At 57.5% G+C, this 17,925-nt stretch overlaps 1 protein-coding gene across 16 annotated transcripts in view; it reads left to right on the top strand.

The window, feature by feature from the left end:
* Positions 1-17,924, top strand: part of KIF1A (kinesin family member 1A) — a 41,533-nt gene extending 23,609 nt beyond the window's left edge. For 6 of the 16 annotated variants that reach the window (XM_015638036.1, XM_019007842.1, XM_015638039.1 and 3 more), the window contains 22 exons: positions 2,153-2,271; positions 2,353-2,438; positions 2,725-2,863; positions 3,511-3,679; positions 4,018-4,108; positions 4,481-4,599; positions 4,757-4,812; positions 5,501-5,609; positions 5,720-5,786; positions 5,876-5,960; positions 6,300-6,405; positions 11,251-11,365; positions 11,600-11,733; positions 11,874-11,935; positions 12,046-12,191; positions 12,437-12,649; positions 12,793-12,870; positions 13,170-13,294; positions 13,427-13,573; positions 13,673-13,865; positions 13,941-14,059; positions 15,124-17,924. In XM_015638036.1, the coding sequence (XP_015493522.1) occupies positions 2,153-2,271; positions 2,353-2,438; positions 2,725-2,863; positions 3,511-3,679; positions 4,018-4,108; positions 4,481-4,599; positions 4,757-4,812; positions 5,501-5,609; positions 5,720-5,786; positions 5,876-5,960; positions 6,300-6,405; positions 11,251-11,365; positions 11,600-11,733; positions 11,874-11,935; positions 12,046-12,191; positions 12,437-12,649; positions 12,793-12,870; positions 13,170-13,294; positions 13,427-13,573; positions 13,673-13,865; positions 13,941-14,059; positions 15,124-15,166 (2,521 nt within the window). In that variant the 3' untranslated portion in view covers positions 15,167-17,924. Of the gene's footprint in view, positions 1-2,152; positions 2,272-2,352; positions 2,439-2,724; positions 2,864-3,510; positions 3,680-4,017; positions 4,109-4,480; positions 4,600-4,756; positions 4,813-5,500; positions 5,610-5,719; positions 5,787-5,875; positions 5,961-6,299; positions 6,406-8,342; positions 8,370-9,802; positions 9,827-11,250; positions 11,366-11,599; positions 11,734-11,873; positions 11,936-12,045; positions 12,192-12,436; positions 12,650-12,792; positions 12,871-13,169; positions 13,295-13,426; positions 13,574-13,672; positions 13,866-13,940; positions 14,060-15,123 lie in introns of all 16 variants that reach the window. The other 10 variants (XM_015638033.1, XM_015638041.1, XM_015638037.1 and 7 more) reach the window with 3 other exon arrangements.
* The last annotated feature ends 1 nt before the right edge of the window (position 17,925 follows it).

Genomic DNA, 17,925 nt, shown 5'->3' on the forward strand with positions numbered 1-17,925 from the left:
CTTCCTTTCTTCCTTTCTTCCTTTCTTCCTTTCTTCCTTTCTTCCTTTCTTCCTTTCTTCCTTTCTTTCTTTCTTTCCTTTCTTTCCTTTCTTTCCTTTCTTTTCTTTCTTTTCTTTCTTTTCCTTCTTCCCTCCCTTCTTCCCTCCCTTCTTCCCTTCTTCCCTTCTTCCCTTCTTCCCTTCTTCCCTTCTTTCTCTTCTTTCTCTTCTTTCTCTTCTTTCTCTTCTTTCTCTTCTTTCTCTTCTTTCTCTTCTTTCTCTTTTCCCTCTTTTCCCTCTTTTTCTCTCTCTTTCTCTCTCTCTTCAATTTTTTTTTAAATTTTGGTTATTTTAAGGTTTTTTGGTTTTTTTTTTTTTAGCTGCTGGCTCTATCTCTTCAAAGCTTTAGCAAAAATTGGGGTTATTTCACTTTTGTCTTCCTTTGGAAAGGCTTTTCTTTGATCTGAGCATGCCATCTTTGCACCTCACCAATCTTGTGGTTAGTGTCCCTGCCCTCCTTCCTCTAGTGACACACTTGTACCCCTCCTCCCTGCCTGCCCCACCTCCTCCCCTCTCTTCCCTGCCCTCTCCAGTCCTCTGCTTCCACTCCAGCTGCCCTGTGATTTCAGGTGGGTGGGTGCACACAGATCCCTGCGCTTCAGAGAGTTCCCCATGGTCACAGGGCTCTGTCCCAGGCATGAGGTCCTGCTGGGAAGCCCTGACATGGCCCAACCACTTGTTCCCCGTGGCATCTGAGAAGAGATGGGTTGAGATGGGCCCATCAGGAGATAATGATTTGGCATCACCTGCTTCCACAACTTGAGTCCTTTTCAGGTGCTTTGGGTGGAAAAAGCCTCGAGGAGCAGTTGAAGGTCAATGAGAGTCACCAGAGCAGGGAGAATCTCCGGACTTGGGAGTTGGGGTGCAAGTGCAGGGCTGCAAGAGCCCCCTGGGCACTTTGGGCTGGCATTGAATATGAAGATTCCTGTGAGGCTGGGACACCCTGAGCAGCACAGCAGCTGCCTGGAGATGCAACCCTCATGGGAACCTCCTGAAGTAGAGACGTCCTTGCCAGCCCCCAGCACCATGCCACCCCACCACGATGCTGGCGGGTGCCACAGGGAGAGGTGCCAGGCACCCCGTGCCCCATCTTGCTGGAAGTGGTGCTGCTGCTCACACCTTTTGGCAGGGAGCTCAGTGCCAAAGGTGACTCGTCACTGTGGAGGGTACAGCATGCCACCACGGCCAGAGCTGGATGACCACTGGCAGCTGGCGGTGAGGTGGAGGGAGGCAGCAAGAGGACCCAAAACACTTGAGAAGCAGAGAGCAGTGGCCTGCCAGGAGGTGCTGACAGAGACACGGTGCAGCCATCGTGTTGGACTCTGATGGCACCTTACCATGGTAGTGTCGGTCACCTGGATGCTGCAGAGAGCAGGGAGGCTCAGACTTGCCAGGCAAGTTCATCCCTGTGAGGTGCTGGCCGGTGGCCCAGGACCCCTAAGCTGTATGTGTGAAGGGATGGGGAGGGGGGGATGCACAACCTGATGCCACCAGCCACACCATGCAGCCTCCCTCTCAGTGGTCTCCAACACTGCAGGCAGAGCCAGGGCCATGAACCCCCAAGCAGGTTCACCTCTGGAGGTCCAGGACCTCGTCCTCTGACCTCCTTCACTCCTGACAGCCTCCATCTCTCTTGTCACCCTTCCTTCCCCCTGTCTTGCCCCTGTCCTCCCCATGGTGACTCTGCAGCTGCCCCCCTAGTCATGTTGCAGCACCTCCTGCCCAAGTTCTCCAGCTCTCTACCACACAGAAGGTCCTCTTGCCCTACGGCTTCACGGTGGCACCAGCGCAGCCCTCTCCCCTCCTGCCTGCCATGGAGGTGACAGTCAGAGAGGTCTGCAAGTCTGGTGTGTTCTGTGGTGTTGTCCATGGCGTGTGCCACCCTCCTGCCCACCCTCCTGCCCCACGGCACGCTGCCTGCCCGCTGCCCCCGGCCCCTTCGCCTTGCCCTGGCTGCCTTCTCTTTAGTTTTGCTTTGCAGCGCTGCGGTCGCGCCCTGAGCAGTGACCTGGGATCCCGGCCGCTGCCGGCCACGCCAGCCGTGCCTGGGGACTCAGGGGTGGGAGCAGTGACCGCTCTCCCCCCTGTTGTGTGTCCCCCCCTTCTCTGGCAGGGCCTTTGTCTACCTGAGCAACCTCCTCTACCCCGTGCCCCTGGTCCACCGCGTGGCCATCGTCAGCGAGAAGGGCGAGGTGAAGGGCTTCCTGCGTGTGGCTGTCCAGGCCATCTCAGGTAGGAGAGAACCCCTCCCACAAAATGCGCCCCTTGCACCCCCTGCACCCTCTCTGCTGACTCACCCTCATCCTCCTCCAGCGGATGAGGAAGCCCCCGACTATGGCTCTGGTGTGCGGCAATCAGGGACAGCCAAGATCTCCTTTGATGACCAGCACTTTGAGAAGGTAAGGTGGGGCCGGCTCTTGGTGGATGCCCACGGATCCCAGATCCCTGCCTGCCACCTCAGTGCTTCCCCATGGGGACCCCCAGGCTCCTAGAGGTGGAGGGAAAGGAACGTGCTCTCGGTTCCACCAGGCAGACCAAGGCTCGGGCACCCACCAGTGCATCCTGCCCTTGCCCATGTCCCGGGGGGCTGCCATGGGGTGGGAGAGGAGAGCTGGAGGTGCTTGGATGCTTGGGATGCTGGCTTGGAAGCGGGACCAACATCCCTGGGCTCCCCTCCTGGCACAGTTCCAGTCAGAGTCGTGCCCAGCGGTCGGGATGTCTCGCTCGGGGACCTCTCAGGAGGAGCTGCGCATAGTCGAAGGTCAGGGGCAGGTCAGCGACGTGGGTCCGTCCGCCGATGAAGTCAACAACAACACCTGTGCAGGTGAGGAGCTGTGACGGGCAGTTTGGGAGTGGCTCCCTGCACCCAGCCTCTTGCACCCTTCCTGGCATTGACAGCGCACTGCCCCAGTGGGGGGCTGCTGGCAGACAGGATCACAGAATCAGAGTCAGCTAGGCTGGGAAAAGCCTTAGGGTTCAACCTATGACCTGACACCACCTTGTCAACTTCCATGGCACCGAGTGCCACATCCAGGCTTTTCTTAAACACCTCCAAGGACAGTAACTCCACCACCTCCCTGGGCGGCCCCTTCCAATGCTCAAGCACCCTTTCTGTGAAGAACTTATTCCTAATGTGCAACCTAAGCCTCCCCTGGTGTAGCTCAAGACTGTGTCCTCCTGTCCTGTCACTTGTTGCCTGGGAGAAGAGAACAGCCCTTACCTACAGCCTTAGGCTACAACCTCCTCTCAGGTAGTTGCAGAGCATGATGAGGTCTCCCCTGAGCCTCCTTTTCTCCAGGCTAAACAACCCCAGCTCGCTCAGCTGCTCCTCACAGGACTTGTGTTCCAGACCCTTCACCAGCCTTGTTGCCCTTCTCTGGACATGCTCCAGCATCTCAGCATTGTTCCTAAATGTTCCTAACACTGAGGGGAAGACATCCTGCCTTGCTAAGGGCCTTCTCCTCCCTGCAGCAACCCCAGAGGATCTTCTTCTGGACAGCCCGGAGAAGCCTGTACCGGACGGGCCGCTGGAGGTGGCTTTGGACCACCTGAAGCTGGGCAGCATCTTCACTTTCCGTGTGACAGTCCTGCAAGCCTCCAGCATCTCTGCAGAATATGCTGACATCTTCTGCCAGTTCAAGTGAGCCCCTAGTGCCCCCCAGCCCTGCTTCTTCCACCAAACTCCAGCCATCGTTCACCTGGGGGCTCATGGTGAATTTGGGAAGTTTCCTTCACCTCTGAGCCCTTTGTGGGTGGGGAGCTAAAACCAAGGGCTGTGAAATCTGCCCAAGCACTTGTTTAGTCACTAGCAAAAGGCAAGGAGAGGCTCCCACCAGCTTCAGGAAGTCCTGTGCCAGCCAAGGGTGCAGACAGCAGCCCCGAGGGAGAATAGGCTCTATTGTGGTCCCTTGCTTTCACTCCTCTCCCTGCTCCAGCACATCCCCACCCCACCCTGAACAACCTTCCTTCCCTCCACAGCTTCATCCATCGCCATGATGAGGCCTTTTCAACAGAACCCTTGAAGAACACAGGACGAGGGCCACCCCTGGGCTTCTATCATGTCCAAAATGTGCGTACCCCTCTTCTACCACCCCTTTGCTCCTGCAGCTGCTGGGGTCTCTGCAGGGCCATTGACTGGGTCCTCTCCCAGGGAAGCAGATTCCTCCTGGCTTTCCCAGCACCTCACAGACACCCAGCTAAACCAGGCTTAGACATGGTGGACATGCAGGAAAAACACCACAAGCCACTGTCGTTCACCTGAAAAGGCTGAGATTTCACTGCAGTGATCTTGGTGGGGAGAGAATCCCTGAAAGGGGGAAGGAGAGGGTGAGGGGTGCAGGGGACTGACAGACCCTTCCACATCCCAGGTGCTATTGCTGGCTCTATCCCCTTTCCCAGCTAAACTGCACTGCCAGTGGCTCAGCAGCTCTTTCTCTTCTAGATCGCTGTGGAGGTGACAAAATCTTTCATCGAATACATCAAGAGCCAGCCAATTGTGTTTGAGGTGTTTGGCCATTACCAGCAGCACCCCTTCCCACCTCTCTGCAAGGATGTCCTCAGGTGGGCACACCTTGGCCCCCCCCAGCCTCTGGCTGTGCTAAGGGCTTCTGGTACAGTGGGCTGCCTGGGGACCCAGGGTGGCCCCAAGGCACAGGTGGGGCTGGATGGGTTTTGGGGGTCCCTGGAGATGCTATAACCAAGCTGCTTCTGTCTGCAGCCCACTGAGGCCATCCCGACGCCACTTCCCTCGTGTGATGCCACTCTCCAAACCAGGTAGGGAACCCAGCCTCCTACTCTTGTGGCCATCCGTAGTTCCCATGTTGGGTGGGTGTCCCCTCCCCCAGAGGGACCAGTTAGGACCCCAGAGGCACCACAAAATGTACTATGGGCTGAAGCACCCGAAAGCCCTAGACACCCATTTCCATATGGTAGAATGGGGAATTCCCCATTTCCACAATACTCAACAGATGGAAAGCCCCCATTCACCTCCTGCAGAGCAGCAGGGAATTCCTTGCCCTCGGTGACTCAGGTGGCCACCCAGCCCCAATGTCCCACAGGGGTGGCAGGATCCCTGCTGTGCTGAGACCCCAGCTGTGGAGGTTTGGCTAAAAAACAAACAATGGTCAAAAGACCCCAGCACAGGGGGAGCCTCCCTCTGGCTGTTCCCGGCCAGTGCCTGGAACAGCACTGTGCCTTTTGGGATATGTCCCCTGCCAAGCCTGCAGGCACACTGTGTGCATCCTGGGCATGGGGAAGGCCACTCTCTCAATGACACCCCATGCTGGGGCCAGGGAGAGGCGTGCCAGTGACCAGCAGGGTCCCTGGGATGAGGCTCTTGTTGCTGCCTCTGTGTGTGCCCTAAGGTCCTTGACCGCTCTGCCCGTTCCCTGCCATGGTAGGCCTCACTCCAAGTGCCAGCAGCAGGCTCAACCTCTTACCTGTCTTTTCTGACCCACTGCAGTGCCTGCCACAAAGCTGAGCACCATGACTCGGCCCAGTGCTGGCCCCTGCCAGTGCAAGTATGACCTGATGGTCTTCTTTGAGATCTGTGAGCTGGAGGCCAATGGCGAGTAAGTGGAGAGTGAGGGAGAGGGAGAAGGCAGCAAGGGATTTGCCCAGTGCTCAGCACCTCTGGGCAGGCTGGCAGGATTCTGTGTCATGCTGCAATCCTCTCTTCCAGCTACATCCCTGCCGTTGTGGACCACCGTGGAGGCATGCCATGCCATGGGACCTTCCTCCTTCATCAGGTACTCTCTGCCCAAGATGCTGTCCTAGCTGACTCCTGCTGGGACCTGCGTTAACTACTGTCCCTTCTCTCTGGCCTCGTGGGTCTCAGGGCATCCAGAGGAGAATCAGCGTCACCTTGGTGCATGAAACGGGCAGCCTCATCCACTGGAAGGAAGTACGGGAGCTGGTTGTGGGTAAGCCAAGCCAGCCCCCAGCCCACTGAGCTCCCAGGCATCTCACACTCTTTCTTGCCCACATTCCCATCTTCCCACATGGAGCTTTATGCCTTGTCTCCCCTCCTGCCCTCCTTGCAATGGCAAAGCAGCAGCTGCCTGGCAGGTGACACTGGGACACTGCAGTGGACCTCAGCCCCTTCCACCATGTCCAGGAGCTGGACCGGGATCTCTGGTGCTGAATGGCCAGCAGTGGCCTGAATGGCCAGGGGGGTGCAGGCAGCCTGCCCCTGCCTTCACAGGGACTCTCACAGGGCCACTGCCTGTCACCTCAGAGGCAACTCTGTGCTGCGTTTGCAGGTCGAATCCGGAACACCCCAGAAGCAGATGAATCACTCATCGACCCCAACATTCTGTCCCTGAACATCCTCTCCTCTGGGTACATCCACCCCTCCCAGGATGACCGGTGCGTGATGCCTTCTTTCTTGCTCTTCCCCTGCTGTGGTGAGGGATGGAGGGCTTGAGTAGCAGCCCCTCTCTCCCCTGGAAAGCTCTTGGCCCTTCTGCTGACCCACTGCTGCCTTCAGGCAGGGTTTTTCTGAAGTTGCATGAGGCCTTGGGGTACAGAGCTGCCAACCCCCTTCTTCCTCCTCCCCAGGGCCTCGCTGTGTTGGGGAGGGCACTAAAGGGAATCTGTGTGTGGGTCCTGGTCTCTGGTGCTGGCTGTGATGGGCTGGCACAGGGAGGCAGTTGGTGCTGGTGCCAGGAGGATGTCCCAGCTCCATGGCTAGAGGAGGCTTGGCTGTTTGTCCTGTGTCCCAGCAAAGTTGCTGGAAAGGGCACTTGGCACCCATGGCAGATCCCTGTCTGTGTGTAACTAATGCAGGAAAGCCATTCCCACCCACTGTGGGATGCCCGTCCCTTCCTGCCTATCCCAGGGAGCTGTCACAGAACCACAGAGTGGTTTGGGCTGAAAGGGACTTTAAAGATAATTCCATTCCTAACCCCCTTCTACAGCTTCCACCAGACCAGGTTGCTTAAAGTTGTCCCCACCATAGGTTTGGCAGGGTGTGAAAGAATTGGGACCAGAAGATTTTTATCTCCAAGATCTCCCTGTGTGAGTGCTGCAGTGGCAGGGGGAGTCATGGGTACGGAGGGCAGAGCTGTGCTCTGCACCAGGGCTACTGGTGGAACCTGGGGGACCGCTGGGGATCTCTGGCTAGGATGTGTGCATGCAGGCAGCTGTGACAAGACGGGGCTGGTCGTTGCCAGCACTGGGAGCAGCAGGACTGGTCCTGCTGTGTGCGTTGTGGTCATCGGTGTAGGAACGTCCTGGCAAAGAATGGGGACCACTTTTTCCTTCATCTGCTTTGTGATCACCACTGTCCCAAGGAGGCCTGTCCCCACTGTTTTTGGGGGAATGATGGGAGTCTGGATAGGATTTGGCACCCTGAGCACTCTCAGGGCAGCTCCTGGACACGGCAGAGCAACCTGCACAGAGTATCTGGGCAGCAGAGGTGAGTCCTGAGGTCAGCACTCATGCAAGTGCTGGACCAGGAGACTTTGGCAGAAGGAGGCCAGATGGGGATGATCAGATGAGGAGGGCCCAGCCCAGTGGAGCAGTGGTGTGTTTTTTGCTGGGAGCTGGGTGGCTGTGGCACCCGCGGGCTCTTGGGGCTGCACAGTTTTTGGTCAGCTCCTGATCTGTTCAATTGTCTCGTCCCAGATGTGGCCATGTGAGATCTTCAGCATGCCTGAGGTAGCCTGGCAGGAGGGATGTGCCTCCTGCTCTTCCTTCCGCCCCATGAGTCCTGCAGGACAAGGAGACACGGTTCAGGCTGGGGGAATACTTGGGGTGTGGAGTAAAGCGTGGAGACCCCACCTGGGGGCACAGACTGGTGCACATGTCATATCTGTCCTGTATCTATTCCGTGGAGCTTGCCCGTGACGAGGCAGGGGGAGGAGGGGGTGGCCAGCTGCCTGCAGAGCACTAGCTGCAATGCCCCCCACTTCCACTCCACATGCAGACGTGCATGCTTCACCCTGCAGCTGTAGGTGTAGCTTCAGCCAGGACAGGTAGAAGGAAGGCAGAGAGCAGAGCCAGTGCCCACTTCACCCTCCTCCCAGCCGCTTGCGCTCCCCGCTTTGCTGCCTTGTGCCACGCAGCCTCCATTGCCTGGAGCAGCCCTGGCTTCCCCTCTGCAGCCTCCCCAGCGCCCTGGAGCCACTCAGGCAGAGGCTGGGAGAGTGGCTCAGCGCTCTCCTCAGCACACATCCATCCCTGCATCGAGTGCCCAGGGCGGAGGCGCGGGGGGCAGTACCTGGTGTCCCCCCTCGCTTCCCTCAGCTGCTACTGCCCATCTAAGCCCACACTAACCATGTGATTGTTTTGTGTTTTCGCAGGCAGTTTCTTGATTCGGATATGCCTAGGTATTATTTGTTTCCATTGGTTTTTTTTCCACCCCTCCTTCTTCTCTCCTTTCTTTCTTTCTACCCCCTTGCCTCGGCACGCTCACTCCCGCCAGAGGCAGCACTTGGACATCCAGCCCCTCATCCCTTCACATGCCCCATCCCTCCTCCCTCCTGCGCTGGCACCTCTTGCTCACTCGACCCCTTTTGCTGTTCGTTTGGGCCACGCTCTGGCTGGCTGCCGCTCCCCCTCGCACGCCTGCGTCTCCATTGCCTGATTTGGGTTTTATTCTTGCTTTTTGACTTTGCTGTTCTCCCATCTTTTCTGACATCTGGCACCGAGTGTGCCGGACCCTCCATTGTCTCCTGCCCCAGCCCCAGCTCAGACCCAGGTGCTGCTTGGAGTAGGGCTGGTGAGGACAGTGGAATTTTTGGGGCTTGTCCTGCCCTTTCCTGGGCAGGTGGTAACGATGGCAGCGCTGCAGTTGGTGTGGCAGCAGCTGCCCACCCTGTGCACGGTTGTCCTGTGTGTGTAGGTGCGGCATAGGGGCAGCGTGTGTCCGTATGCAGGTGTGACAGTGGGTGCAGACGTGGCACAGACTGTTGTGCCCCCGTGTAAAGGGGCAGTGGCTCTTTGGGGACTGCAGCCTTCAGCTGGGACCACTGGGTGAGCCTGGCATATGCACGAGAGATGCCAGATTTGTGGATGTGCCACCAGCCTCCGGATGGGAGCATTGTTGAGGCCTCAGGGAAGGGGCCCACCTCTGTGGCCCGTGGCAGAAGAAGAGGGGCATGTGCCCGGGAGACAAGGGATGGAACGTCCCGAGTCCTGGCATGTAACTTTGTGTCTGAAGGTTGTCCTCCCAACAAACTCAAACTCAAAGCTGGTCATGCTCAGATGTCCGAGGGCAGAGCTGTCCCTGCAGCGGCATTCTGTCCCCTCCCAGGATGCAGGAAATGGGATACAGCATTGATCCAGCCCCCCACTGCGAGAGATGTGGGCACACATCGGCACTGCCTGTGGTCTCTCAGCACAATGATGCTTTCCTTGTGGCCCGAGGGACGGGCCTAGGAGTCACCTGCTGTGTGAGTGGCAGTGGGATATATCAACCTGCCAGCTGGCACTGTCCCAGGGAACTGCGCTGGGTGGGAGCTCCTTGCCCTGGAATGGCACAGGGGCAGAGTTAAAGGCATGGGGAGCACATGTGCTTCCTTCCCAGCTGCTGGACCATGAGGAAAGTGGGAGGCAGAGGGTTCTCACCCAGGCTGGTAAAAGCCTCTGTCTGCCCTCGCTGAGCTCCTTTCGGTTCCCATTTTGGGTTCAGCGAGGCTGGAGCTTCCTTGGCCAGTGGTGCTATTATGTGTGAGTCCCTTCAAGAGGGGCTCTTCTGACCTGTCGTTTTTCTGTGTGTGTACATGTGTGTGTTTGTCCTTGGGTCACCTTCCACTTATAGCATTTCGCTGGGAAATGACACTAGGTATTTCACGCGCACCTGCTCGGTCTGGTCCCTCCTGCTTTTCTCTTTTTCCCCTTTGCCTCCTCCCTTTGCTTTTTGCTCTTTCTCCCCTCCCCTGAGGCTCCTCTTCTCCTCCTCCTCCTCCTCGGGGAGTGCTCTTTTCTTAAGCAACCTGTGTGTGCAAAGCAATCCTTCGCCTTGGCTGTGTCTCACTCACACTGGTGGGGTTATGTATTTTATACACCTTTTGAAAGCATCACTCTCCCTCTTCTTCCACAAGGGGGGATATTGCAGTCAAGAACCTCTCTCTACTCCTGCTGGCTGCCCTGGCTCTTGTTAAAATTGCTCCTCAGCCACCTGGATGCTGCTTCAGGGATGTGCTGAAGTGTTCTCATTGAGACACAGCTGAACCACAGCTTCCTGAGGATGCTCAGGCGGGAGCCGGGGCCATGGCAGCTCTGAGCAGTTTTGGGGAGTGGGTGTACCATAAAGCCAATGCTGACCCCGGAGGAAGCCCAGGAGTGGTGCAGGGGGTGAAATGGGGATCCCCCGTGCTCCCTCACTGGAGCCACCTCCTGCTTCCTCACCCTCAGTTGCTCAACTCAAGGAGAGCAGCTGCCACTTTTGATATGGGTGAGCTGTGCAGTCCTCTCCAGGATCCTGTAGGCATGGGTGAGTGGGACCAGGTGTCCCCTGCTCCTTCTCCCAGCCTGGGAGCCATGGAAAACACACAGCAAAGGGGCCTGAGGCAGCAGAGTGGGAATGGGGCTGGTGATGAGGGTAGAGCAAGAGCCAGGGGAGGCAGCCTGACAGGGGCCAGCCACCAAATCATGGTCCCAGCTTCTCACTGGGGCCCAGGGATGGCAGACAGGGGCAGCCCTGGGGAAGGGGGACCTGGCTGGTGGGGGGGGTTGTGCTCCCAGAGGTGGGCTGGTAGCACACCCCTAGTGCTGAGCATCCTCCCTCCTTTCCCTTCTGGCCATCATCACCCAAATGGCGACAGCTGCTCCTGGCAGGGACTGGGAGGTGCTGTGCCCCAGGCTGGATGGTGGGGACTGGCCCAGGTGCACTGGGGGTGGCAACCCCCGCTCTGAACACAGGGGTGGAGCATGAACCCTCCTTCGCCCTCCTTCGCCTTCCTAGCCTGTTCTGCCTTGCCTGCACCCCATCTAAGCCCCCCACTCCTCCCATGGTCCCTCGTCCCCAAAACCCCAGTCCATTGGCCATTTCAAGGGTGCCATGTCCTCTTCCCACCATGCCTTGTGCCCTTTGCTTTGAGCCTGTGCCCTCTGGAGTGGCTGTCCCCATCTGTCCCCACTGCGCATGCATGTCTGTGTGTCCTTGCAGGCCTGCTACAGCGCTGTGGGGGGGGACAATGACATCTCCTTGCTCGCCTGCCAGGGGTTCCAGATGGTTTTACTGGCCCTACTGGGTTTTTTTGGCAGGACTTTCTACCAGTTTGAGGCGGCGTGGGATAGCTCCATGCACAACTCGCTGCTGCTCAATCGTGTTACCCCTTACCGGGAGAAGATCTACATCACCCTGTCAGCTTACATTGAGGCAAGGACCTTGGTTGGGGTCACTATACATCAACAAAGTCTGGTATTTTCCCTGCTGTTGGGGTGCAGCCAGTGTGAGCCCTTCCTTAGCTTGTGGTTATGGGGGTGCAGGGTTCAACTTGGTGCTTGGGGGCCACATGGGACCCCAGGACTGGAACCTGGGCACAGGGGTGGGAGGGACCTGCTGGGCTGCCACCCTGCAGCGCTCCTGAGGCCTCTCTCTGCCCTGCTGCAGATGGAGAACTGCACTCAACCTGCCGTCATCACCAAAGACTTCTGCATGGTTTTCTACTCCCGGGATGCCAAACTTCCTGCCTCACGCTCCATCCGCAATCTTTTTGGCAGTGGCAGTCTGCGGGCTTCTGAGAGGTACCAGGGCGCTCCTGCTGGGGACAGGAGAGCCATCACCTAGGGACTGGAGCTTTTCTAGGGCATCCCAGCAGCCTGGCTAAAAAAACTGGGGAGTGGGGATGGGACAAAGCCAGTAACGCACCTCTCTTTGCTCCCAGCAACCGCGTGACAGGAGTCTACGAGCTCAGCCTCTGTCGCGTGGCTGATGCCGGCAGCCCAGGTGGGTGCCACGCCTCTGCCCAGGTATTCAGCTGGGGCAGGGAGGCACAGCCAGGCCTTTGGGTTAGGGGCTGTGTGTCTGTCCCCCCAGCTGTGTGTCCGTGCCCACAGGCATGCAGAGAAGGCGCCGGCGTGTTCTGGACACCTCTGTAGCCTATGTCCGAGGAGAGGAGAACCTGGCTGGCTGGCGGCCCCGCAGTGACAGCCTCATCCTTGACCATCAGTGGGAGCTGGAGAAACTCAGCCTTCTGCAAGAAGTGAGAGTCTGGGCTAGAAATGGGCTGAAACATTGCAATTCACAGCTCCACTGGTGCTGGGGAGATCCCCCACCCTGGATGGCACAGCCATCTCGGTTGTGGGAGGAGGCAGGAATGGGACTGTGCTCCTGTGCATTGCTGCTAGCCAGGTCCCAGCAGATCCAAAGCTAAGGAGTAAATGGGGTTAAGGGGGGGCCTGGGTATGGGGGAAAGGGCCGCCCCTGATTCTGGGTGCTTGTGCTCAGGTGGAGAAGACAAGACACTACCTGTTGCTGCGTGAGAAGCTGGAGACGACCCAGCGCTTGGGCATGGAGACCCTGTCCCCGTGTTCCAGTGAAGATTCTGAGTCCCGAAGCACCTCCTGCATCTCCTCCCCGCTCTCTGCTGATGGGGCACCTGAAAGCCGCACCTCTCCCCCTGAGACCCCCAGCGAGAGGCAGAAGGAGCTGGCTGTGAAGGTAGCAGCAAACCCAGCTTGCCGGGATGAAGCCAGGAAGTGGCTTCCAACAAGGCGGCTGGGGGTGGTGGGGGGGAGAAAGCCCAAGGAGAGTGGAAGGTGGAATGTGCCTCATGCCCCACTGTCCTCTTTTTCTCTCTGCAGTGCTTGCGCCTGCTCACGCACACCTTCAACAGGGAGTACAGCCACAGCCACGTCTGCATTAGCGCCAGTGAGAGCAAGGTACTGCTGCTGCCCCGGGCTCTGCTGGGCTGGTGGGGCCAAGGAGGGGTGTGCAGCTGGCAGGGGAAGGGCTGGGTGGGGGCCAGGTGGGCACCATGGCGTAAGTCATGTCTCCTCTGGGGCGTCTGCTCCCTCTGCTTGCTCTGTTTTTGCCCAGAACCGGTGGCTCTCAGGACTATGCCAGGAGAGGACCCTGCCAGCCAGGGCTCTTGCATCTCCCTGTCTGAGCAGGAGCCTGCTCCTTTGCATGTGCCTGGCTTTGCGCAGAAACTCTAGTTCACGCCTCCGTTACTCCACAGCTGTCTGAAATGTCCGTGACCTTGATGAGAGACCCTTCCATGCCAGCTCTTGGGGTCACCACTCTCACCCCCTCCTCGACCTGCCCGTCACTGGTGGAAGGATGTTACAACGCCATGGAGGTCAGGTAAGAAGCTGGCTGGGAGGTTCTGGTGACATATGCCAAACAGAGCAGCTGAATCACCGGGACGTGGTCCTTGTCTATGGATGTTCCCTAGCCACCACTCTTCCTACATTCCATCCTCTCCTCTTTCCCCAGACCCCCCCAGGTTTCCTCCAGGGCAGAGAGCCCCGATCTGGAACCTGTGGTAGAAGGAGAGCACAAGAAGTCCCCAGCCCGCCAGCCTGAGGAGGAGAAGGAACCCCAGCGGTTGCTGGTGCCCGACATCCAGGAGATTCGAGTCAGGTAGGAGCAACTGGGGCAGCCACCTATGGGCAGGGAGTACTTACCCTACCACTGCCACCTCCTCATGGTCTGTATCCCACCCCTCGATCCATTCTGCAGTCCCATCGTCTCCAAAAAGGGCTACCTGCACTTCCTGGAGCCTCACACCAATGGATGGGTGAAACGCTTCGTGGTGGTCCGGCGTCCATATGTCTACATCTACAACTCAGACAAGGATGCAGTCGAGAGGGCCATACTCAACCTCTCCAAGGCCCAGGTGGAGTACAGTGAGGACCAGCAGGCCATGCTCAAGGTAGGGCACTGGGAGCCAGCCCCACTCCGCGCACCTCACTGAGTGAAGGACTAAGCTCTGGCTCTCCCCTCACAGACCCCGAACACATTTGCGGTGTGCACGGAGCACCGGGGCATCCTGCTGCAGGCAGGCAGTGACAAGGACATGCACGACTGGCTCTATGCTTTCAACCCTCTCCTGGCTGGATCCATAAGGTACCAGGGGCAGCTGGGGGAAGGGGGATGCAGAGATGCCATTGCTGGGGGGCTGCAGGCTCCCAGTGCTTTCCCTGCTGCAGCCCCCAGCCAGGTGTGGGGAGCATCTCCTGTGCAGAGTTGTGCCTGGACAGGCTTTCAGCCGACAAAACTTGGACCATATTCATTTTGAATTCAGCTTGCCCACATTTAAATGCTTCAGTCTTAGGGCCAGATTCCAGGTGGTACAGAGGTGTTGTTCTGAGCTCAAAGCAACATTCATGTGTGGTGGCAGGGCCACTGGCCTGTCACTGTTCTTGAGACCATCCCACTGAGTTTTTGGGACTGTTAAGGAAACTTTCCTGTCCAACCATCCAGGAGCCACTCTGGGAGTCACCCAGGCACCACCTAAGCTGGGACTGAGGCCCCTTCACAGCAGGTGGCTCCAGTGAGCTGACAGGGGCCTTGCTTGACTTTCTACACTCACCACACACGCTCAGGGCAAGGGATCTGGACTGGCTCAGTCACAGGTTTCCCATAGCGGAGACTCTGACATCTCGAGCCTTAAAATAATTTAATCACAGTGCAATAACAAAATAATATCTGGAGCTGGGTGCCTCTGGGAAAGGACCCTGAACAAAGGAAACCCTGGGCTTTTATCCCCTCTTAGTCTAAGGGCACTCTTCCTGTCCCTGTCACTGTGGAGGACTCACAGTGTCCTTCACCTGGCTTTGCCGCAGGTCCCCGTGCCCTTTTTTATGCAAACGATCAGTAGTTCACAGACTCTTGCCTCAGGCTCCCAGCCCTGAAGCTCAAATCGAAGCTGCACACCAAGCTACTGCACTGAATGTTTTCATTCTTCAGCAAGACAATCTCATGGACTTCTTGAGATCACCACAAGTGGCAGGGCTAGGGGAATAGGAATAAATGCACAGAAATCTGTGTGCTCTGGCTAAAGAGGCTTTAATTCTATGTCCCTCCAGCTGTCTAGATTCAAGTGTCAGCCTGGAGGTAAGACACTGGGAGTCCAGACTTCTCCCTCTCCACATCTCTTAACACCTTTTGTCCCTTGTTTTCCAAATCAGATCCAAGCTGTCCAGAAGGAGAACAGCCCAGATGAGAATCTAACCTGAAAAACACCCTCCACCTCATCCGTCTGCTAACAGGATCAAGATAGCTGATTCTGTCTGAAGACTCCCCATGTTAATATCTGATCTTTCACACCATCTGCTGCCCCAGCTCTCTGCTCCATGGAAGGACCTGTCTTGATTCACAGCTTCACGGGGGAAACTCACTTCTGTTTGTAGCTGCAAAAGCCTGGACCTGTCTGGGCAGGGTCCCTGTGCACGTGCCATCTTCTGCCTGTATCTCCATGGGTGACCTTCATATCACACCATCTAATACTCCAAAAAAGGTCCCTATCAGAAGGAGGGAGTGAGAAGGGTGGTTTTGGCTAAAAGCTGGTCTTTGATCTAGAGAGATGGGAATGCAGGACAAGCTCAGAGCTGGGAGAGCAGGAGGAATTGCCCTCAGGTGAAGGGAAAGTGGTAATTTATATGTGGGGTCTCCCTAATTTACTGGTGTTTCTGCAAGAGACAGCAGAGTAAGATCAGGTGTCAGTACTTCAAGATTATATTTATAAAGTATTTATTTCTATTTACATCACAAAAATACCCTAAGTTGAGTCCTGGCCCTCAGCCAATGCCTCCCCCAGGCAGGGGAGAGCCTTGCTGGTGGGCTGAGGTTCCGGAGATGCCTTCCCCGGGACATCCCTGGCTTGTGCCTGGCAGCAGCGCAGCTCTCACCCTCTCTCTATGCCCTTCCCCAACTATTTGCTTTGCCATCCCCTGCAGCTTAAAACTACTTTTTACCTGAGCAGTGGCCAGACAGCCCCCACCACGTCTTCCCAAAGAAGGCAATTTCTACCTGTCCCATCTACCTCTGGAAGGGAAGAGCCCACAGTTTCAACTGGCCAGGGCACCCATGTCCCTGCAGATGAGTCACTGCACTTTGGAGCTTGGTCCTACTGGAGGGAAATGGAGAGCTCTGGCTATGGCTCTGTCTGTCACACCATGCTGGGCTACCCTTTCCAACCAAAAGCACTTGGGCCACCTCCACTGTTCCAGCCTGGGACCCCCAGGTGTCACATCCAAGGGATTTCCCACTCTTAGGGCAGGATGCCAAGGATCCCAACCCTGCAGGGAGTGTGGAGGTTCAGGTGGAATGGGAAAATTCCCCAGGAGCCATGACTAGGAATGACCTTCCCACCCTACAGGATCCTTCTTGTCCTTTCCCAAAAGGGCTTGCACATCTCTTCTTCTCCTAGCAGGATGACAGACTCAAAGCAGATCAAATGGTGTCAGGGTGGGGATGGGGCTTCTTTTTTCTGTTCTAGCTGGTGTTTTCTCACTCTTCCTCTGCTGCAGAAGCAAGCATCCACCTCTTCCCCACCCTGACTCCATCAGCATGTTTCTCTGGGGGCTTCTCGCATCAGAGGTGTTTTTGCTGAGAAGACCTCCAGCCATCACTGCTTCCCACCTCCTCCAGCAGCAGCTCTCTCTTCTCCCATTTCTCACCCATGGTTAGATGTTTTTGTTCAGGGCTTCCCAAGTGGCCAGCAGCATCTGGCAGAGCTCTGTGTTGGAAGCTGAGCATCTTGCTCCGTGCATCTCCCAGGCACCCCCCCAGCTCTGCTGTCTCTTGTCCAGCACAGCTGCGCCTTGGCTCTGCCACACCTCCCTGCACTGTCTGTGGGGTGTGTGTGTGGGTGTGTGTGTGTGTGTGTGTGTGGGATGTGGTGCTGTCTTCTCATTATATTCGTGTTGTGGGGGGCACAGATAGGCAGTGACACGGCAGAGGAGTAGAGGTTTGCATTGGCCCCCTTGCTGCATATCAGGCACCCTCTAGCTTGGGTTTCAGGTGACAGAAAGAATTTGGGGATTCTTCTTGAGCACATGCTGGTTCTGCCTGGCCTCGCCACAGCTCCTTGGGCATCTTACCCCATTACTACAGCCCAAATCTCCAGTGGGGCTGCTCCTCTCAGCCCACCTCCCCTGCCCAGGACAAGATCCCCAGCAAACTGGGCTATTTTCCTCTCTGTGATGGTTTTTAGACCTGGAGGCCAACTTGTGCCCTTTATGTATGAAGAGATGCCAGCCTGGAGGCACAGAGAGGCTGAGCTGGGACAATGCAGGGTCCCAGGCTGCAACATCCCGGCTCCCGCGCTCTGAGCAAGGACTAGTTGGTACCATCCCAAATTTCAGTGTAAGGGGCTAAGGGTGGAGAAGCAGGGGTACCTAAGGGGAGGCTCCTCCAGAACGGAGGCAGCTTCTGGCAGAGACGGGACCAGTGTCTGTCAGGGACCAGACACAGGTCTGCTGGCCAGGGCTGTATGGTGCTGCCTGTGCCACAGACAAGACGCAGCCAGCTGAGGGGCATCCTCCAGCCGGAGCCGAACCCTGCCTGAGGTCAGCAAACCTGCAGAGCAGACGGCTGGGCCGGAGGTGGGAGCCGAGGGAAACAGAGCTGCCCGCTGGCTGCGGCACACGGGCCGGGCCGCTTGTCACCCCGCCAGCAGCGCTCTGACCAGCACCGCGCTGCTCCTCACGGCCCTGCCACGCATCCCCTCGGCAAGGAATGCAAACCGGAGGGTTCCAGCACGACTACAAGCCCAGCGGGAAGGGAAATTCCACACGGCAGCGGGTGGCACGGAAGGCAGGCAGGCATCGGCGGGTAGGCGGGAGGAGGAGAGAAGCCGCACTCCCCGCTCTCCGGTTCCCGCCGGCGCTCCCTGCCGTGTGCCAGGGGGGGCAGTACTGCGGGTCTTGGCCGTCCGTGCGCACGTGAGGCTTGTTCGGTTCTGAAATAAATGTCGCATTTAACGCAAT

The sequence above is a fragment of the Parus major genome, chromosome 9, assembly GCF_001522545.3.
Source record: "Parus major isolate Abel chromosome 9, Parus_major1.1, whole genome shotgun sequence".
Classification (NCBI taxonomy): Eukaryota; Metazoa; Chordata; class Aves; order Passeriformes; family Paridae; genus Parus; species Parus major.